Genomic DNA, 21446 nt, shown 5'->3' on the forward strand with positions numbered 1-21446 from the left:
TTCCCAGAAAACCATAAACAGAAGTCAGTAGGGTGTTCCCACAAACTTCACCAGCCCCATTTTCCTAGGGACAGACAGACTGTGAGGTTTGATTTTTTGAGACCCAGGGAAGAGCCCTGGCAGGTATGAACCTAGCCGGTAATTTGGCAAGGACCCCTCCAATAGGAGGAAAACGTGGGAGCCTACCCACATTCAGTCCACCTTTAGTGGCCAGGTGACCCAGTCCAGCACCTCCTCCTGTCCCCCATCCAGGCCCCCTTCTGAGGGTTAATTTCCCTGGGAGCAGAACCTTGTAACTGCTGTTTGTCCCCCACCCCCACCCGCCTGAACCCTGGAACGTGCAGTGAGCAGACAGAGCTGGGTTGGAGAGAAGATAGGACCTGGGCGCAATGGGAGGAGAGCTGAGCCAGGCTAGGGGGAAGCCTTCAACCCGCAAGGTGGCTTGGCGATCACAATGCCCGGAGGGCTGCTTGCCCAGACCTGATCCTGCCTTGCCTAGCCTGGCAGTGCCCCACTGGCAGCCCCAGACCTAGAGCTGCTCTGCAGTGGGCCTCAGCTGCTGAGCACCCCAAAGCCGCCTGGGCTGGCCAGAGCTAGGGCGCCCCAGCTCTCCCTCCTCCCCTCCTCCCCATGCCTCTTTCCACCGAGGGCAATTTTATTATGTCAGTGCTCCCAAACCCTTGGGGCAGTCCTTTCGGAGGCTTCCTGAAGTTTGCAAATTTCCATAAAAATGCATTTTAAAGGATAGACAGGCAAGCTTAGGGGAACAAGGGTGTTTGGTGGGGTGTCTGCAGCTGGGGGGGAAGAGAGAAGAGCAAACAAGGAGCCTAAGGGAAGAGGGGGAAGGGAAGAGGAAACAGAAGTTCAAGTTGGACATCTGACAGCGACCGGAAAGAAAGTTTACGAAGGGAGAGAGAAAAAAGGAGAGGAGTGAGGAGAAACAAACTGTGGCCCTCACCCCTCCACCCACTTTTAGATGGCCCCTGCTCTCCCGAGGAACTTGTTTCAAGGATTTTAGGACAAAGAAAATGAGGTAAATGGCCTGGTAGCCCGTCAGTGGGGGTAGAGATGTGGGGGTGGGGCTGGGAGGGTTCTCTGAGAAGGGGGGGCGGTTGCTCTGGGGTGTTTTCTCTGAGGATGGTTTTGAAGGTGTGGCTGAACCGTCAGCCCGCGCTCCTTTCCAAAACAGAAGATTCAGTTATAACCCGCCATGCTCCTTTATTTCTTTTTCCCCCACACGGAGCCCCAAATCCTATTCCCGCGCTCTTCGGGATCTACACGCATGTTGCATGAGGATCTGTGTTCCCGGGTGGAATCCTGCCAGATGCACTCGCCTCCCTGCTCACGCACACGCACACGCACACACATGCACACTTACAATGAGTATCTACAGGAGGAGGGTCCTGCACGCCAGCTCTGCGTTTAAGACCGGAATCTGCCAGGTTACCAAAGTCAAGTGTAAGTGTCAATTTCCCCATCCACCAGCAAGGAAAGGAGACTACAAAAGTCCCTTTGTATCTCAGCAGCTCATTTAATATTATTTATGCATTTTTGTGCAAGGAATTGTGGGATTTTTCCCCATGGTAAACAATATGGAAATGTTAAAAATAGCAATCTTCCAGCGCGTGTCCATGTATGCACACCAGGGTGACCTGAAGGGGCTGTCGCGGGGTTCCTCGGCTTCCTGAACCAAGGGCGGCGGGGAAAGCGCGAGCGAGCGCAGGAAACACGGTCCCGGGCTCGCTGGGGCCGGGGCTCCGGCACGCGGAGCCCGAGGATGCGGCCGCTTTAAGGGGGGGAGGGGTGGCGGCGGCGGGGGAGGGGCGGCGGGCGGCTCCTGTCACCGAGCGGCCGCCGGCGCGTCACGTGGGCGCGCGGCGCTGTGGCCATTGGCCCGAGGCACGTGTCCAGGAGACCGGCCCGCGACGTCACTCGAGGGGGCTCTGTTAAAAATAAGAACAAAAATCCAGAGTGAAAGTGTCTCAGGTTGCGCTAAGTGGCCTGGAAATCGCCCGAGCCCGCGCGGAGGCCGAGGCGGCGAGGGCGCGCAGACGGCGAGGGAGCGCGGGCGGCCCAGCCCGGCCCGGCCTGGCCCGCGCCTCCCGCCGCTCACCCATGCGACTCGGGCCGCGGGGCTCGGCGGGGCTCGGCGGGGGCGCGGCCGCACGCCGGTGGGGCGCCCCGGCCCGCAGCGGGGCGGCGGCCGAGCGCAGCGCGGGCCCGCGGGCCTCCATGTGCGTGCTGGCGGCGGCGGGCGCGCTGACCGCTCGCGCCCCGCACCCTCGAGGGCCGGCCGGGGCTCGCGGGCGGGGGCGGCCGGGCGGCGGCGGCGGCCGGAGCGGGCCCGGGCGGGCGTGAGCGCGGGGGAGCGTGCTGCCTGCATGCGCGCAGCTCTAGCCCCGGGCGGCCGCGGCAGCAGCGGCAGCGCCGGAGCCCAAGGCAGCGGGACGCGGAGAGGAGCGCGGAGCCCGGGAGGAGCCCCGGGTCCCCGCCGGACCATTGTGACTGTCTAGCGCCCGGGTGCGCGGCAAAGACGAGGACCCGACTCTTTTGAATCTCCCGGCGTCTGAGCGCGGGGAGACTCTTGGTATTTTCTAATTCAACTCGTGGATTGGAACGTGGCTCCGCTCCAAACGCGGCCGGTGACTTGTAGGACCCCAGCCCTGGCCTCGGCCGCCGCGCACGCCCTCGGAAGACTCGGCGGGGTAGGAGCGCGAGCCGGCCGCGAGTGTCTCTGTGCGCACCACGGGCGGGCCGAGGGCTGATTGGAGGGGGGGGGGGTGCCCGGAGAACCAATTTGGGATTTGTTGTGAACAGCATGGAGGAGAATGACCCCAAGCCCAGCGAAGCGGCGGCGGTGGAGGGGCAGCGACAGCCGGAATCCAGCCCCAGTGGCGGCTCGGGCGGCGGCAGCAGCCCGGGCGACGCGGACACTGGCCGCCGGCGGGCTCTGATGCTGCCCGCGGTCCTGCAGGCGCCAGGCAACCACCAGCACCCGCACCGCATCACCAACTTCTTCATCGACAACATCCTGCGGCCCGAGTTCGGCCGGAGAAAGGACACGGGGACGTGCTGTGCCGGCGCGGGAGGAGGAAGAGGCGGTGGAGCCGGCGGGGAAGGCGGCGCGGGCGGCGCGGAAGGAGGCGGCGGCGCGGGCGGCGCCGAACAGCTCCTGGGGTCGGGTCGAGAGGCCCGGCAGAACGTGCCCAGCGCGCCCGGTGCGGGCGGGCCGCTGCCCGGCGGCGGCGGCGGCGACTCTCCGGGCGACGGGGAAGGCGGCTCCAAGGCGCTCTCGCTGCACGGCGGCGCCAAGAAAGGCGGCGACGCCGGGGGCCCCCTGGACGGGGCGCTCAAGGCCCGCGCCTTGGGCGGCGGCGACCTATCGGTGAGCTCGGACTCGGACAGCTCGCAGGCCAGCGCCAACCTGGGCGCGCAGCCCATGCTTTGGCCGGCCTGGGTCTACTGCACGCGCTACTCGGACCGGCCTTCTTCAGGTGAGCCCGCCGCGGGGAGGCCCGCGGGGTTGCGGGGCGGCGCTGGCGCGGGAACTTACCCAGAGGAAGAAGACACCAGGACACCCCCCCCCCACCCCCAACACACACAAAGACACACAAACAGGGACATTGTGTGCTGCTGACGCTGGTCGGGGCAGCGGCCAGGAGGAGAGGGGGCCTCGATTGATTCGCAGGGGGGTACAGATTTCTTAGAAAAGCAGAAGCGACAGGACCTTCCCTCGCGATCTTGCCTTTGGGGGTCACTCCCCAAAGTCCCTAGCCCACCCCTCCCCTGGCTGGAGTTTATTTGGTGAGACCGGGGGTGGCTGGAAGACTAGCCTAGAATCTGGCACCCTTAACTCTTTCTCTGTCCTTCCGACTCAGTCCAGACCCAGGACCCATGCCCAGCTCCCTGCCCCCCTCACCCCAGTTCTAGGCTCATCCTACGATCCAGTTATCCCAGATGAAGCCCGGGAAGAAAGAGCAAGGCTCCAGGCTCTTCCTTCCACCCTTCGCCTGGGCTGAGAAGGGAGGAGTGGGGGGGGGGGATAGAGCTGGGGAAGGCATGGAAACAGGGGCCCTTCGCCCGGTTTTAGTTGTCTGATCACACGGTGGGGAAGCTCAGCACCCATCTTGCACACTGCTCCGAGGAGGGAGGCCTGCGGTCCCCCAATTAGGACCTTCTCCCAGAGGTTCCCTGGGGCACCTCTCAGGGAGAACAGAAGCGGATTTCTGCGCGGGAGGGTGGGGAGGGGCCAGCGGGTGTGTGCAGGGGTTCTGGCTGTATTTTTCATAGATCTGGATTTTTAAAAGCGAAATGCACGTCCTTGTAGAAATCATCAGCTGCATGAAATGGGGGTCTGCGGCTGCGAACCGCCATTAGGAGGGGACTCCATTTGTCCCTGAGTCGGCAGCCCAGACCGGACCCCGCTGCCCCCCCAACCCTCAACTGTTTTGCGGGGGTTGTTTACCCAAATCACAGCATAACTGAGTCTCCCCTGGGCCGCCTTCCCGCAGAAATGTGTGTATATATTTCTGATGAAATCCACATTTCTCCAGCTAGATCTGAAATTTGCTCCATTGTTCTCGCCTCCCTCCTTTGTTAATATTTAATTAACATATAGGCTCACAATGCGGCCAGCGAGGAGCCTCGGCCCGGCTTTGTGCAGCGGCGGAGTCGCGGCCGCGCCAGGCCCCGGTGGCCCGAGGGAGCCCCGCAACCCGGCCGGGCCCCAGTCGCTGGTCTTCCTGGACTTAAAAACAAAACAAAAACCCAGAAAACCATAACGTAACATTTGTGTTTCTTGGCCTTTTAGAAAGAAGCAAGGCAGAGAGTTTTCTTTGCCGGGGTTTGCTTCTGTTTCTGCGACTCTCAAGTGTTTACGTTTTGAAAGAAAATCAAAGAAAGAGAACTAAAAATTCTGTTTTTAGGGAGATTTTCTTTCCGCAAAATGGTGTGTATCTTTTTACGGGCTGGTTCGTGTGTGCAAGAGCCCCAGGACCAGGGGAATTTGGAGGGTAGGAAGCGTGCTTCCCCCGGACAGTGGAGACGCAGAACCGGCTCCCGGAGCACGAGGCCGCGGTCGGGTCCGAGCAGGTGCGGGGCCTCGCGAGGCCTAGCGGAGCCACCCGTACGTAACCCTCCGCGCGCGCCCCGGCAGCCTCTCGATCAAAGCCCGCCGGCCGGCGCGGAACCGGCGCCCTTGGCGTGTGCGTGGCGGTGGCGGTGGGTGTGCGCGCGCGGGGGTAGGTGTGTGCGCGGGAGTGGGTGTGTGCGCGGGGGCGCGGGTGTGAGCGTGGCTATGCTCTAGAATCTAAAAGACCGGGAGTTTGAGCCGAACGGCCCTTGGCACCCCCTCGCCGGCGGCCACAGCCCCTCTACCGGAGTTTGCCTCCCGAGAGCGCACGGCTGGGTAGGCGGGCAGGGTGTTCTCGGCGCCCGCTGGGTCTCAGGACCTGCGGAGCACTCAACCTTCTCCACATTTCGGGCTCGGGTCGGGTGCACCGAGAGCGTACCGCGAGATCCCTCCGCCGCTGCTGCGCAGGGCGGCGGGGCTGTCCCCTGGCCCTGCAGGGTGGGCTCGTGGGCCCCCGGCGGAGACCTGGGGGGCTCCGGCTGCTTGAGGGAGCCGGCAGGGGTCCAGCCTCCCGCCGCGGGCGTCTGGGAAGGAGTTGGGGCCGGAGCTCCCCAAAGTTGGTTCACTTCACAGAGTAAGAAACCCACACGTACAGCCCAGCTTTCCTCTCCTAATGGCCTTTGCCATCTCTTCCCTCAAAGACACCCTTGTGGGGCTGAACTTCTTGACACCAACAAAAAGAAAGCGCTTGGCCCTCCTTTCTGCTCTCCTCACTCAGGCCTTTTCAGATGGCGGGGTCCTAGGAGCCTTGCCACCACTGCCCCAAACCAACCTCAAGTGGTGCAGGGGTTGTCCCAGTGGGAGGAGCCCAGGCGGGGGTCAGAAGTGTGAACCCTTTGCACAAGGTCAGCTGGGCTCCTCTCCGGCCTCCAGGGAGGCAGCCCCAGTCTGGGGCAACCAGGTTCCGTCTCCTGCACTGGGAGACTGAAGGGGAGGTGACGGGGAGTGGCTCAGTGCTCCTTCCCCACCCAGGAAAGGGTCCGTGTGCTCCCTCCCCTCCAGGAGAGAAACAATGAACTTGGACCCACTAGGCCAGTTAGGGGAGGCAGAAAGGGGGCTAGGGTGGAGGCAGATCCACGGGCTTGTCCTGTTCTCTGGATGCACCTGCCCCCTGACTCCCACTGCCCCTGGCACCTGAGGCTATCCCCTGTGGGCATCCTGTGGGCATCCTGTCACTGTTCCCTGGGCTCCCACTGTTGCTACTCGGGCTGCCCCGCCCCTCCCCCAACCTTTCCTCTTGCCTCTCCTGTGCCCCCCTGCCGTTATGCCTGGACAGAAAGGGACAGAAAAGGCCATGCTAGGAAGTTTGGGGTTTTTGCTTTCCTGCAGGAGTTTTCCTTTTATCTGGAGGCCCTTCTTTCTTCTTTTAATCTTAAGTAAACTCTGTGCCACATGTGGGGCTCGAACTCTGAATGACCCCCGAGATCAAGCGTCGCATGCTCCTCCAACTGAGCCAGCCAGGTGCCCCTGGAGACCTTTCCACTAAGCCTGCTCTCTACCCCCACTCACCCCCTCACACCCTGATGTCCTCGGCCTGGCTTCTGGCTTTCCAGGGGTGGGTCCTGGAGGCCGGATGGGAGAAAGTTCAGTCCCCAGTGTGCAGCCGGACTGGGCACTTTCCTCCCAGGTCTCTGCGGCCTGAGTTGGCAGACAGGCCTGGAGCCCTCCTAACCCTGTGCTCTGTCCCCTGTGCGTGCCCAGGTCCCAGGTCTCGCAAACCAAAGAAGAAGAACCCCAACAAAGAAGACAAGCGGCCCCGCACGGCCTTCACGGCAGAGCAGCTGCAGAGGCTCAAGGCCGAGTTCCAGACCAACAGGTACCTGACCGAGCAGCGGCGCCAGAGCCTGGCACAGGAGCTCAGCCTCAACGAGTCACAGATCAAGATTTGGTTCCAGAACAAGCGCGCCAAGATCAAGAAGGCCACGGGCAACAAGAACACGCTGGCCGTGCACCTCATGGCGCAGGGTCTGTACAACCACTCCACCACCGCCAAGGAGGGCAAGTCGGACAGCGAGTAGGGCGGGCGGGTGCCGGGGTCTGGTCTCGGCCCGCGCTAAACAATGCAATAATTTAAAATCATAAAGGGCCAGTGTATAAAGATTATACCAGCATTAATAGTGAAAATATCGTGTATTAGCTATGGTTCTGCAATATTCTATGTATATATAATTTACAGGTGGTGTAAAATCCAAAATATCTGACTATAAAATATTTTTTGAGTTTTTCTGTGTTTATGAGATTATGCTAATTTTATGATTTTTCTTTTTTTTTGCGAAGGGGGCTGCTTAGGGTTTCATCTTTTCTAATCCCCTAGGCTCCATTGTGGGACATGGGACACTTTTATTTTTTAATTTCAAAAGAAGAAAAAAATTAAAACAACTTGCTGAAGTCCAAAGATTTTTATTGCTGCATTTCACACGACTGTGAACCGAATAAATAGCTCCTACTTGGTCTCTGAGTTCTGCCACTTTGTTTGTGTGGGCTCGGTGAGGACAGCAGGAGGGTCTGCACCCCCAGCCCCGGCCCCGGGAGGGGGGGGGCGGAGGAGGGGGGATGGCAGCAGCGCAGGGGCCCTGGCAGGGCCCCGGGGGACCGTCGGGGTCCTGGGAGGAGTGCCGCGCCTTGGTGGCAGTCAGGAGCGCGCCCCGGGCGGCGGGCCCGCAGTGCTGGGCCGCCCAGGCCCCCAGCCTCGCGCGGCTCCCCTCCTCCTGCCTTCTCTCGGGTTCCTCCTCCTCCTCCCCCTCCCCCTCCCCCTCTTTGCCGAGGCCCGGCGGGCACCTCCGTGTGCTTCAGTCCGCGTCTGTTGCTGTCCCCTATCCAGCCGCCCGCTGCCCGAGCCAGCTCTCTCGCCTCCGGGCACCGTTTCAGGGATCCCAGGCCCATGGGCGCAGCATGTGGCCAGAGGCCCAGGGATGGTGGAGCCGCCCCTGTCCTGTCCCCCAGGCCTGGGGTGTCTCCTGCCGCCCCGTCAGCTCCCCAGCGGCGCTCCGTGGGCCGCGGAAACAGCGGAGGTCTCCTGCTTCTGGGCGCGCAGAGGGCTCTGCAGCGGGAGCTTGTGTTTTCTTCCTTTCTTGTTTTTCTTCCCTTCCTTTTTTTCTTTTTTTTTAAGTGGCTGCTTCTGCTTTGGAGAGCATTCTTTCAAGGGGTGTGTGTGTGTGTGTGTGTGTGTGTGTGTGTGTGTGTGTGTGTGCGCGCGCGCGCGCGCATATCTGTGGACCGCGTGTAGAGACGCGCGCAGACGTGTGTGAGTCCACAGTTCCCCAGCGTGTGGCTACCTTGACTTCTGGAGGAACTCAGAATCCTCCAGGATTGAGAAGAAGGAAGAAAATGTGTAAATAATCACTTCTTATCACTTTTTGTCTTTTCTTGTTTTTTTTTTTAATATACATTTTATTTTTTGAAGGTGTGGTACAGTGTAAATTAAATATATTCAATATAACCCCACCAAGTACATATATAAACACATTATCTATATATATAACTCTGCACTGTCTTCTGGTTAGTGTATGGAAAAAGAATCGTGTCCAAATGTCCGTCTGCAGCCGGGACAGCCCAGAGGGGGTGCCGGTGGCTGAGCCAGACCCATGGCTGAACCCCTGAGGACTGAGGGTGAACGTTTCTCTTTGCCTTAAACCTCTTTATTTCACTGCGATAATAGTTTCACTTTGTACATACTAGTGCAAACCTTTTTTAAAAGGAAACTATAAAAAGAAAAGTTGTAATTTAAAATTCTGTGAAGAACCATCTGCTGCTTAGGAAACTCAATGAAATGATATGCCTTTTTAGCAGGAAGCAAAGTTTTTTGGTTTTTATTTTTTATTTCATTTTTTTTTTGGTTTATAAAACATGTGCATTTTACAGTTCCAGCATCAAATATTTATAATCTTATGAGAAATGAATGTTTCTATTTACAACTGTGGTTATCAGCATTGTGAACATTCCCCTTGCATTTTTTGTGTGTTTAAATTCTTGAAAGTTACATTAAATAAAAAAAAAAAACCCGCTTTATTGTAAAATATTGAATGTCCAAGGTGGCATGACTAGTTTTTCTAAGCGTGTTTCTAAGTCCAGCCCAACTGCTCTGGGCATCCTCCCTGTGGTTCAGGTGCTCCTGGCCTTTGCCTCAATCAGAGCAGGGGTGCAACTGTTTACTTTTGCAGCCAGAGGTACAAATTAAAAAAAACAAAAACAAAAACAAATTAAGACACTTTGAATATCTCCTGTGTGAGCATAGAATAACCAAAATAATTTAAGTACATTTCTTTACCAGAAGGAAGTGTTCACAAGTATGGTTCTATTTCATTGCATAATTGTTGAAAGTCCTACAGAATGCAACAGGTCTCTGGCCTCCCTACTGTTCCTATGGGAGAGCGAGAGATGCTGGTCCCTTGGGAAGGGCTCTCTTTTACGTTTTGTTTTTAACCCCCAAAAGCAAAGGACATGGACGCATCCAGAGACAGAAGTGAGGAAATGACAGACTTTGCCCTAGCTGACCAGCCGACCAGAAGCATCCATCCGGGTAGTGTTTTGGGGAGGGTGGTGATGGCCAGTGTGTCCAGGCAGGATAGCCGAGCGCACCCGGTGTGCCCAACTAATCTATGTCCAACCTTCCCTGGCTTGGAAAAGATTCTTCTCCCAGTAAAAGAAACTCAGAGACTAATGAGGATCATCGGCTGCCAAAGGAGACTGGTGTTTTCGGTACTACCTTGGCTTCCCAAGTGGAAGCTGGGTCTTGGGGCAGGAGAGGGGCTACTCCCAGGATTTGCAAAGATGCACTGATGGAAAGAGAGCTGGGGTCTCACCACGGAGGCTCTGGAGCCCTAGCTGCCTGGTCTCAGCAGTGCCCCTGGGTCACCGCCAATGGGGCGTGATCATTCAGGCAATCCCAGTGTCTCCCCCCTCCCCCTGCACAATTCTGAGGATTTTTTAAACACTAAACAAAAGGACAGGGACAACTTCTATTACCTGATTGACCACTCTCTCGTTTTAATAAAAAGACAGTATGGCAACATTAAGCAATCATTCTTATTTTTTAATCTATTCACAAATCATAACATTGTTGAGGGGCTGTGTACAGTTTTGTAAGGTAATGAGTTCCCCGTCCTTGGAAGAGTGCAAGCAAACATTAAGCCTGCAGTGGCATCAGGAGTTTTTCTTTTTTTTGTCTCTAATAGGTGATTGGACTGAATGAACCCCCAGACCCTCAAAATGCTAAGATTCTGGTTTTGCTTCTATGTTTATTACATTTTTAATTCAGTATACAATCTAAGTTTGAGACTCATGAAGAGCCACTGTTGCACCAGCCAGCCCCCTCTCTCTTAGTGGCAAGTGGAGACCAGAGCCAGGCCTGCAGCAGAGGCAAGGCTCCGTTCTGATCCAGAGCCTGGACTCAACGGCTTAACGTAACGTGCCTCGGATCTGAACCAGGACTGCAGCCCCGGGAGCTGGTGGGGCCTGGGGCCAGACCCGGCCAGACCGCTTCCCCTTCAGAAGGCCAGTTTCATAAATGTTCTTCAGAGGAAAGCCCGTTTATAAAGGAGGCCCTTGCTCTTTCCGGCCAGAGGGCTGCCACCGCCCAGGCCTGTCTGTGTCCCCAAATCCTCCATAGCCCAGCAAAATCCAGGCGGGACCTGGGAGCCCGGGTGGGGGAGTATTGATGCTGGTTGCCTCCCGGGCCTGCTTGAGCCGCTCGGCTCTTGCGGGGCTGCCAGACACCAGACAGAGAGGCCTAGCAGGGCCCCTTGGGGTTCAGAGGGCTTTCCTCTTCCGATGCCCAAAGTGATCAGAGGAGGAGGGTCCAGCCTTCGGGCCGGATTCAGAATCCGAGGGTCAACACAGGCTTGAGGGTCACCCAGTGTGGACCCGCCATGTGCTTTCTTCAGGGGAAACAAGGAAGGAGCCACGCGGGTCAATCAGTGTAATCTCCAAGAGAACTCCAACTTTTTTTTTCCCCTTGCGTGAAAAGGTTAAATCGATGGGGGCTTCTAGACCTCCTGGCACAGGTGTGCCTGGCGCACAGCGCTCAGCTCACCACAAACACCCCACACTGTATGTGCAAATACGCTCACCGGCCGCCCAGCGCTGGCTGGCGGGGAGGCCGCGTTTGCTGGCTCTCGCTCGGCGACAAGTCATTCTGTCTCCCGCTGATTTAATATCCGACCTCCGCGGTCTCTGCCTGCCCAGACAGCTCCCCAAGCGTCCCCGGGACGTCCAGGCTCCGCCGAAACCCGCCGCCGGCCAGGAGGAGCTGCGGCGGCTGGGAGGTGCCTACGGACTGGCGCCCAAGGGCCACGGCGCAACGCCGACTGCTCTCCACTCCACAGCCGCACCGCGACACCCGCCCCACACTCGCTCGGCAGCCCCCGCGCCGGGCCTCGCGGCGGGGCCCCCTTTCCGCGCTTCTCCAGCCCGCGGGGCCGAGGGCGAGGCCTTCGGCAGACCCCGCAGTAGAGGCGGGTGGGGTGGCGTGGAGCGGGCGGCCCACAGGCGGGCCACGAGCGTTGCGCCCTCCGGACCCCGCGGGCTGGCAGGCCGGGGAGGCCCGGCGCCCGCGGAGACAGGCGCGCGCGTGGGTGCGGGGGCCCGGAGCTCCCGCGCGCCTGTGCGTGACCCTGGCGGATGCGCCCCACCGCCGGGCCGCGTGAGCCCTGGATACACCATTCGTGTTGTTATTAATTTCAAACACTTCATTGTATTTCTGCTGCCCGCCCACAGAAAATAAAAGGCCATTCCTGAAATCGCCTGAAATGTAATAATATTCATTAAGAAAGTGGCTCCTAATTATGAGATTTAATCAAGCGTGGTCCACTGCTGCTTGGCTCCGGCTGGTGAGGCCGACGATGACGGTGTTACTGTTACTGTTTTTTGTTGTTGCTGCTGCTGCTGTTGTTAGTAGCCCGGTGCTCAGGCGCCAGAGTGCCGGCCACTTCTTCAGTTTGGGGATTTGGGGAGCCGCAAGATGGAGGAAGGGGGGCGGAACGACTCCGGAGTCCCGGGGAACAGGTGTGGTCCAAGCTTACTGCCCTTGTCGACCCAGTCCCAGGCCCGTGCAAGGCCTGAGCAACAACTCTGGGCGGAGGTAGGGGCGCCCCAGACTCCTAGGCCCTCCATGTCCCCGAGAGACGCCAGGGCCGGTTTTCTGGGATGGGGAACCTTGGGTCCAGAGCCCAGGACACCTCCCTCCTCTATTGGTTGGCCCCCTTTCAGGGCTGAGCCCCGCGCTTTGCTTGGAGCAGAAACAAAGAGTAGCCGGATCTGCCTCCTGGGCCGCCTCTTCGTCCCCTCGGCCTGGAAGGCATCCCAGAGAGGCCCCCGTCCCAGTCCCCCGAAGACCGGGAGGGAAGAAGAGCTGAGGGCCCAGTGGGTTGCGCCGCGGCTTGGCCTGCGCGCCTCCCCCTGCGCAGAGGGGGTCGGGGTGGGGCGCGCGGGCGGGAGGGACCCTCGCACAGAGGGATGCTCCGTGGGGCCGAGGAATGGTGGGGATCACTGCGTGCACGGACCGTCTGGAAGAATCGGGGAGGGCCGCCGCTCATCCCCATCTGCCAGGCTGCGAAACTTGGCCGTGCGATCCGCGCGCGCGCTGCCTGCGGAAGGGGCCGCCCAGAGCCTTTCAGCCGCGCCTTCGGGGTTCTCTCCTCCCGCCAAGTCCTTTGTCTGGAAGGGGACTGTCAGCTCGGCCGTGGTTTGCCTTCTCCTTCCCCCAACCTCTACCCCCTCCGCTAACTGCCCTTTCTTCCCTTCGCTTTTCTCTCCTCCTTGGATGGGTAATCACAGGCTCCAGCTGCCAAGCGCACTGCGAGGAGCTGCTGCCCCGTTTCTGTGTCTGCGGCCCCTCCCAGCAGAAGACTGGCCGCTTCCCCCCAACCTCGCCGGGACCCCCGGCCCCTGCCCTCTGGCGTCACTTAGTGGCCAGGGACGCTGCATTGGACTTTTCCCTTTAGACCAAACTTTGTCCTGAGGTTTTTGGTAGCTTTAGTCTCCCACTCCTAGCAACAAAATGTGAGTCCTGGAAGCTGGCATTTCTTTGGATTCAAGCAATAGCCAGGTACGTGGCAGAATCATGAAGTGCCCAGGCCAGTAGCCCTCTTCTATTACTACAAGTAAGTTGCCCCCAATAAACCGCTTACATTACAACTCAGAAGTCTCAGATTATACCTTCCCATGCTAAAACATCTGGATGAAAGTTGGGAAAATCTCAATCCCTCGAATGAATGATGACTATGCTGGCTTCCAAACATCTGTCCCTTTGGGGAAAGGCTGAAGCCAGCAAAGAAGCAGTGGGCTGAGCTTGCTGTCAGGTGCCCTGAGGTCTGTGCTTCCACACTGGGGCTCAGTCAGCTCAGGTTTCAGGGTTGTTGGTTTTTTTTTTTTTTTTCATGCAATCACATAACATCGCCCAGCACAGAAAGAAGTGCCCTACAGTGAAGGTACAGTTTTGTAACTGCCCCCATCCCAACTCAGCCATTCATCTGTCCAATAGCAAGAAAACCTACCTAATGGGCTTCCCCATAGAGTGTTTCATGAGGGAAAATGAGCCTAAAGCGCCTGGCCCAGAACAGGGCTTGGCAAGTGAGAGGTTACCTTTCTACTTGGCAATGACCTGTGCTGGACTCGGCTGTGGAGGCCACAAACCTGGTACCAGCTCCTGGTAGAGCACTTGGCCTTCCTGGCTCCCACCCCCTAAAGTGGCCTCTATAGAGTTTAGGGAAAGGAAAAGAGAGGAAATCGTGACTAGGAGAGACAATCACTGCTGTGTGTCCTTTGTCACGGCAGGACTTGGACATGACGCACACATCCTCACCCCAGGATTTCCCCCCCACATTTTTCTTGACCACAATATAAGTAAGATGCTGCACCTGGGGTTTCCACAGAAGCCCGGTGACATCACACACTGCTCCATTTCCCATTCCCATCCATAGTCACTGCTCTTGGCAGTATCATCGCATTGCCCCGAACCCGATTTGACTCCAAGCACAGGACGCGGGCATCCTACTGGACAGTGAGGCCGGAAGCCAAGCTACACCTTACACGTGGGCCCCAGCCTGTGTTTACACATCTTGCTGTCTCCCCCCCACCCCCCGCCTTCCTCCAAGAGCGAGTGGGCATCCTGATGGCCTGATGAGCTCTTTGGTCTAAATAGTGAAGGGTCTAAGTAACCCTTTTAAATTAATTGCTGTTCCTATAGCTAAAAGCATAACAGGCTTTGATTACATGCTAACCAGAATGAAACATAATCCTGAGTTAATTATGTGGAGATAATTTTATAATTATATCATTCAATTTAAGAAGCAATGTGTTGTTAACCTCCTAATTTTCACAAGAGTGATGATTCAAAATAAAAATGGTCATAAATCTGGACCTTTTAAAAGACCTATCAGGGCTGTCTCTTCGTTTTCCCCAAATGGCAAACGTGAATATCAACTCAGCCTACCTAATGTCCCTTTACCTGCACACACTCCCACCAAGAAAGTGGAAAACACTGGAAAGTCTCAGACAAAGAGGGCCGTCCATCTGAGCAGAGCATTTCCCAGCGCTGACCTGCTCTCAAATGCTAAGGAAGCCCATCTGCATTTCTATTCTGTCCAGCTTGTATGTGGAAGTAACACCCAAGGTCCCTGATGGAGAGCCCCCCCTTCCCCGAATGTCCTGTCTCTGAGACACTCCAGCTGGGAGTGAATGGAGCCTGGAGCCTGGGGCTGGGGGCTGAGGTGAAGGTCAGACCCCAGCCACCCCTGCAGGTGGTTCATTTCCTCTCCCAAACACTAGTGCCCTCTGAGGGGTGCCCCGGGAACCCCGTGGGACCAGGACTGGCTGTCACCGGCTCCCCTCCCTCCTCCCTCCCTTCCTTCCCCCACCCCTAAGCCATCATCGCAGAGGAAGCTCTGGTGGTGTGGGAGGTGAGGCACTTTAAGAGGTGCCCCACTGGGATCCAGTCAAGGCCCATTCTGCTGGCAAGCTGGCCTTTCTGAGTGGTTCCCGGGGAATCTGCAAAGGGCTGGAGGGTCAGAATATCGGGTCTGGGTGGAGAGTGAAATTGTCTGATTCTTGTGAGGTGATCAAAGGTCAGCCAGACACATTCCCTTTGGACACCGGGTGAGCCGCAGAATTTATTCTGGCCGACTGCACATTGCCTCGAAGCGGGCGATTCGCGGGTGACTCATCACCTGGCAGGGACGAAGGCAGCCTTTACGTAGCCACGGGAGCATGCCCTGTAGGTTCCGAGCCCTAAGGACACAGAACCAGTGCGTCAGAGGAGGAACAAAATACAAACCACTGGAGTCACAAGCCAAACACCCCCAAACACAAGGCGGGCGTGACAATGGCCTTTGTGCCCGGCACCGAATGGGGTAGCTGGGCACAGGGGTAGCTGGGCACAGTGCAGAGTAGGCCGGCGTCGGGCTCAGTTTTCCACGCAGGTAGGAGCATCTCGGGCTGAGGGGGCCCCCTCCCCACACACCGAGGGCTGGCCCCTTTCCTTGCACCGCTGAGATTTGCAGCCCCCTCCCTTCCCCCTACAGGGGTATCTCATTCGCACCTTTTTTTTTTTTCTAAATGCTTCCTGGTCTAACTTGAATATGCAATGAGGCGCCAGGGCTTTGTGGCGGAAATATAATTAAACTGGTGAAAGATGTAAAAGATGAAGAATGAGGATGACATCAGGCCGATTTCACACTTGGCAGTCGGATAGCTGGGCCCAAGCCGCGCTCTTGCCACGCAAGGCAGATCAAAGTGCCCTGCCACTGCTAAAAAGGCAAAAGGAGACTTAAGTATGCTAATCCCCAGGACAAATATATTTTAATCTTGTTAGAATACAAGTTAATGCTGCAGCTCAGTGGCTGAACTTGGTCAGACGGTAGAGATCCATTTTTATTTTAGCTATGAATGAGGTAGACCTCCTGGTTTATTCATAGGTAGTAAATGTACAGAACGAACCCCTCTTTGGGCTGTGTCCCCCTCACATAGCCCTTGCTTTGCTGGGGGGTGGGGTTCGGGAGGCTCCCGGGATGGGATGACCCCTGACACAGTTCATCTCTCTTCATGCCTCCCTCTCTCTGCACAGGATCCTGATGGCCAAGAAGGAAACTCCACTCATTTGGCAGGAGAAGAAACAGGGAAACTCTGAAATTAATTAAAAGATTCTCCAAAGCAATCTGTTTCCCTTTAGGCCTGAGGTTTGACAACCAAACCAATTCCTTTCTATCAGCCCCCTCACTTTAATTTTTACAATGTCAATTTTCATTACTATTAATTATTTGCTGAACTCCAACTGTATATTCGGGATTGCCCTGATTAGCAAGAAGCTTGCAGGTTCTTGCGATTGAGTTTCAATTCCTATTAGATGTGAATATGTAAGTCGGGTGTGTATATGCATATGGAGGGTATTAGTTACATAAAGAGGGAAAAAAGCTAAGTCTGTTGCGCTCCCCTGCAAATAAAACCATTATGGTAAAATATTATATATAATTGCAGCTGTATCTGTACATCTGTGTGTGAGTGTGTGTGTGTGTGTGGGGGGGGAGACAGAGAGTGATCGCGAGAGGGAGCGTGCACGCCCACTTAAACGTAAGGTTACAGAAGGTTAAACTGCCCCGTAGACCTGCCTGCTGAATATTGCTGATGGCAGCCATCTAAAAGGTAATTTCTGTCTTGCTGCTCCAGTGTGTGTTAGAATTCCCTCTGCCTCAGGCATAAAACCTGACTCCCACTCAAGCCAGCCAGCACATCCCTGCATTCCAAAGACCCGCCCTGCAGCTCTGGCCCACCCCGGTCCCCACGGAAGGCTGCGGCGGCGGGGCCAGTGGGGGAGGGGCAGCCCCCAGCCGCCCCCGCCCCCGCCCTGGCGCGCCCCCGTTTCCAGGACTTGGGAATGTCCGTCTGCCCTAATCCTCTCAAGCCTCCCTCAAGTTATGAAGTGGCTGGCAGGCACTGTGATTACTGTGCCCACGCAGCCAGTCCGTGGTGGGTTCCACCAGCCGGGGAAGCCAGGCCCAGGGGCTTAGCGGCCCCCAGCCAGAGAACAGTCCCGTGATGCTCTCGGCTCCATGCCTTTCGGGTTTTGTCCTTTAGCTGGTGGTTACCTTAGAACACATTCTAGTCCTTCCTTTGTGCTTCTCGTCCCAGCCCCCCCTGGCTGGCGGACATCCGGGCTGTTATGCCCTTCTGTCTTAAAGAAGAACATGGCCTAACTCGGGCGGAGTCCCTACAATGCGCCCGCATATCTGTTTCCTGAGGCCCGGGTAACAAAGAGCCACACACTGGGGACTTAAAACATAGAAAGTTGTCGTCTCAGCTCTGGAGACCGGAAGTCAGGAAGCAAGGCGCCAGCCGCATGGGTTCCTTCTGGGGCTCCGAGGGCGGCTCTGCACCCCCCCCCAACCAGCTCTGGTCATCCATGCTTGGTGGTCCCTTCCTCTGTCTTCACAGGCCTGCTTCCTGTGTGTGTGTCTGCGTCCCAATTTCTCCTTTTCCTAAGACACCAGTTACATTGAACTGAGGGCCCACCCTTCTCTTGATTCCCTCTGGAAAGACTTTGTTTCCGAATACGGCCACATTCCCAGGTTCACCATGGACCTGGATGTGGGGGCACGCAACAGCAGCCAGGACAGCCAGGACTTGGCATGCAGTGTAGACTGTCTTAAACTCCTCTGGTATCAAGCCCTGCACCGTGGGTTCTGTTCTTACCATGGGTTTTGGGGTGCGGACTCTAGAAGTGAGCTCCTCCTGGAGGTCGCGTGTGCAGCGGTCTCCGTGGCTGGGTCTGAGCGTGCCTTTGTTCTCCGTGTGACACAGCCTTTCAGCTTCCTCTGCTGGGCTGGGGTCTTGCTGACACCACCTTTGACAGGTGGGGCCTGGCCAGCCCACGTCCGTGTGACCCAGCGGGACATCGTCCCTCCCGTGACTCAGTTCATATGAACTGGCTTCGTCAGATGCGGAGCACAAGGTTGCTAGGTTGTGATGACCCCTTTCCCCCTCTGTGCCTTGATTTCCCTCCCGTTTAGCATATGATAGAGGGTACTGCGTGCGCTCGCTGGTGGCTTAGTGTGACGCACGCGGGATCGGGCCTGGCACGGGGTGGTCACTCCCTGGGTAAGCGTCAGCTCTGATGCTCCTCTTTGCCAAGGTCACCTAGGATGCTTTAGTTGTGAAAGTGTGGAATTATAACTCCTGTGTGCTGCCCTCTGGGTTCCTCAGTTTCAGGTAAGCCTCACCCCCTCCTCCACCCTCCCCGGCTCTGCAAGCAGCAGATGCCAAGGAACCTGAGCTTGGGGACCAGCCAGACCTGTCTGCGAGCTCAGACAACCCCGGCCAAGTCCCTTGTGTGCTCCGGACCCTGTTTTCTTCAAAACAGAATTCTACCCGCCTCAGAGGGAGGTTGGCATTCTGCACGTATGGGCCTCCCCACAGAGGCCTCTGGCCAAGGTGGGAGCCGAGGCTGGCCCTCCTGTGGCCCCGCTGGATGCTCTCGAGCACACCCTGTGCCCTCAGAACGCTTGTTACTGGGTGGCTGTGTCGTCACTGTCTCACTAGCTTCCCGTGGGAGTGCGTCTCGTTCCCACAGAGCCGACCAGGGGAGTGTGGGACTGCGTGTCTCAGGCCCGAAGCTGGTGCACTCTGCAGGGCAGACAGCGGAGCCCGTCCTTAGGCGCCCAAGCAGACACTCTGCAGCTAGAGAGTCTCTTTCAGGCGGAGGGGAACAGAAAGAGAAACGTTAGGTGGAGACCCATGTCTGCTCTCTCTCTCAGAGGCCCAGCAGCAAGCACATCAGCTGTGCAGGGCAGGCACACCCCTGGTCGTAGGCTCTGCCTGTCTTCCATCTCTGGCTACCTCGGGGCCTGCCAAGCACTGATCCTGACTGCCGATAGCAGGAACCGCAAGCATTCACCGAACATTTCTGAGTGCTAGGTGCCACACAAAGCCTGCACAGACCAGCTCACCTCCGGTGGGTGAGCCCTATTACTAGCAGGGTCCTAGCAAGGCCCAGGGAGAGTACGGGACTTCCAAAAGCCACCACCCTGGGACCTGGCAGACCTGAGATTTCCTTCCAGGCAGAGGCTTGGCTAATCCCAAGGAGTACCTTGTCAGGATGGATGCTCGGCGTCAGGACATACGTTGGGTGGGGAACTGTGGCAGAGACGTGGTGCTCCCCAAACATTCCATGTGCCCCTGTGGGTTTCCCAGCCTCCCTGACAGTTAGGTGGGGACACCAGATTAGCATTGACCAATGATCTTGGGGCAAAGTGGCCCCCTGGCACCCTTGGGTCTGAGGTTACTAAAAGCAGGTGTGAGTTCCCCACGTTCTTTCCTGTCTTCACAGCTCTGGACACCAGGGTTAGATGGTGATGTCACGGAGCGCTGAGGCCCACGTCTGCCTGGCTTCCTAAATAGCTGCATGGAGCAGAGCCGCCAACCTACTTTGGACATGTGGTGGTAGACTCAGCAGACCATGAGATACACGGACTTGTCAGCTGGCCCTGGCCACAGAGTGGCCTCCCTGAACCCTGTACCTCACAACAGGACTCTGGGACCAGCCTGTCCTGAGGGAGGCAGATAGTCTCCCTGCCCTTGACCCTCCAGCTCCATGTCTTCACTCTCCTCCTCTCCCCATTTGCACCTCCAGGTGTCTAGACCCAGAATGCAGAGGCAGACTGAGGTTCACACCCTGTGCCCAAATTGTCTCCATTGTCATATGCACTTACTGCATAATTTTGCAGGGGCATTTGCTGCGGAGGGAAGGAGCAGGGTTCAGGAGGATGTGGCATCTTCCATGAGGGGGTGTGTGTCTGCGGCTGTGTGCAAAGCCCTTGGGCATGCCACACGCCCTCCTGCTGCCCGGGGCCCCCCTGTAACGTGATGGGATGTGTTGGTGTTTGCCACATTCTCGTAATCTGCTTGGGATGATAAAAATTCAAGGCTAACATGTTTTATTATTCCTACATCCAACCCTCTTTTCTGATGATTCTGGGTGACACTTGTTTAGCTCAGATAAATTTACATTTTCATCTCTACTGAACTTAGTAGGAGAAAACCATATGTTTAACCACGTGTTATTGGTTGTATGTCTCGTATGACCCCTCCACCCAAAAATATAGTGCTCATACCCTACCGAAAACTGAAAGCAGCGAGTGGGTTTTTTCCTTGCTTTTCAGAGAGCATCCATTGACCTACATTGGAGTTTCCTGTTATTTCCTAGTATGGAGACCGAAGTGGTCCAGAACCACTGGGCCCTCTGTGGGTCCCTCAGACCTTGTTCAGGGTGAAGGGTGTGTGTGTCGGGGGGGGGCACTGGGGAAAGCATGAATGTGTCTGAGTCAGCAGCTTGGAACAGGGCCCCAGGACCCCTACTATCTCAGGGGTGGGAGGAAGTGGGGAGGGGTGTGCAGGACGCAGATGGCCCCCCTCCCAGACCAGAGGGCCGGAACCAGCCTGAAGCTTTTCTACTGGAGGGGCAGGTAAATGGGGCTCAGGCCTTCGGGCCACATCCTGGGGGATGGAGGTCCGTGGGTGGCCATGAAAGAGGCTGTTGCCTGACTATCCGAGGTCGGGGTGGGGTGGTGGGAGATCGTGCAGGCATGCCCACCAGATGCTAGTTCATGCGGGGATGGGGATGTGGAGGCTGGCTTCAAGTCACATCGTGAACAGGCCCAAAGAGATGGTGTTCCTAACCACTAACCACTGAACTGCAGGGACAGCTCACTGAGATCCACAACGGATGTGCCCAAGGTGCACCTTGCAGGACCAGGTCAGGGAGCGGGCAGGCAGGGGTGAGAGGGCTGAGGGCAGATCCCAGCCGAGGGGCTGAGCAGGCCCAACCAAGCAGGACAGCTTCAGCCTGCCAGTGGAGGTAGGGCCAGAGACCCTGACTGAAGGAGCCAGATGAATTGAGGGTCTCCAGAGTTGAGTGAGGGAGGCCCCAGGCCCTATGTCCCCAGGCAAGGCCTATGTCCCCAGCTCCTTAGGCCTCTGACGAGTGCAGCAGTAGGAGAGGACCACCCATCTGCCCTAGGAAAGCTCACGTTCTCGGGAAGCCATCTCCAGAAGTTGACCTGGGGAGTAGGTGTGCATGTGTGCAGGTGAGTGTGCATGTCTGTGTGATATGTGTTCATGACTATGTGTGATATGTGCAGCTGTGTGTGTGTGCATGAGTGTTCATGCCTGCATGTGTGTGCATGCGTGTGCCCACCTGTGTGTGCACACCCACCTGTGTGTAGGTGAGTGTGCATGTCTGTGCGATGTCTGTGCATGACCATGTGCAATGTGTGCAGCCATGTGTGTGTGCATGTGTGTGCCCACATGTGTGTGCACACCCACCTGTGTG

At 57.2% G+C, this 21446-nt stretch overlaps 1 protein-coding gene across 2 annotated transcripts; it reads left to right on the forward strand.

Annotated features, from left to right (window-relative positions):
- The first annotated feature begins 2376 nt into the window (after nt 1–2376).
- Nucleotides 2377–7559, forward strand: EN2 (engrailed homeobox 2). Of its 2 annotated transcripts, none has more exons than XM_027574343.2 (2): nt 2377–3494; nt 6833–7559. In XM_027574343.2, the coding sequence occupies exons 1-2, from the start codon at nt 2819–2821 to the stop codon at nt 7147–7149; spliced, it is 993 nt and encodes a 330-aa protein (XP_027430144.1). In that variant the 5' UTR covers nt 2377–2818; the 3' UTR covers nt 7150–7559. The 2 variants fall into 2 exon arrangements, 1 of the variants encoding a protein (XP_027430144.1); XR_003516549.1 differs by lacking the exon at nt 2377–3494 and adding an exon at nt 5202–5407 and having other exon boundaries at nt 6833–6963.
- Nucleotides 7560–21446: the final 13887 nt, after the last annotated feature.

This window comes from Zalophus californianus, chromosome 12 (genome assembly GCF_009762305.2).
Source record: "Zalophus californianus isolate mZalCal1 chromosome 12, mZalCal1.pri.v2, whole genome shotgun sequence".
Taxonomy (NCBI): domain Eukaryota; kingdom Metazoa; phylum Chordata; class Mammalia; order Carnivora; family Otariidae; genus Zalophus; species Zalophus californianus.

What these genes read in the sequence shown, in the direction of transcription:
- EN2 (XM_027574343.2), top strand. Translation starts at nt 2,819, where the DNA reads ATGGAGGAGAATGACCCCAAGCCCAGCGAAGCGGCGGCGGTGGAGGGG. An exon ending in CTCGGACCGGCCTTCTTCAG is followed by an intron (nt 3,495 to 6,832) that starts GTGAGCCCGCCG and finishes GTGCGTGCCCAG; the next exon opens with GTCCCAGGTCTCGCAAACCA.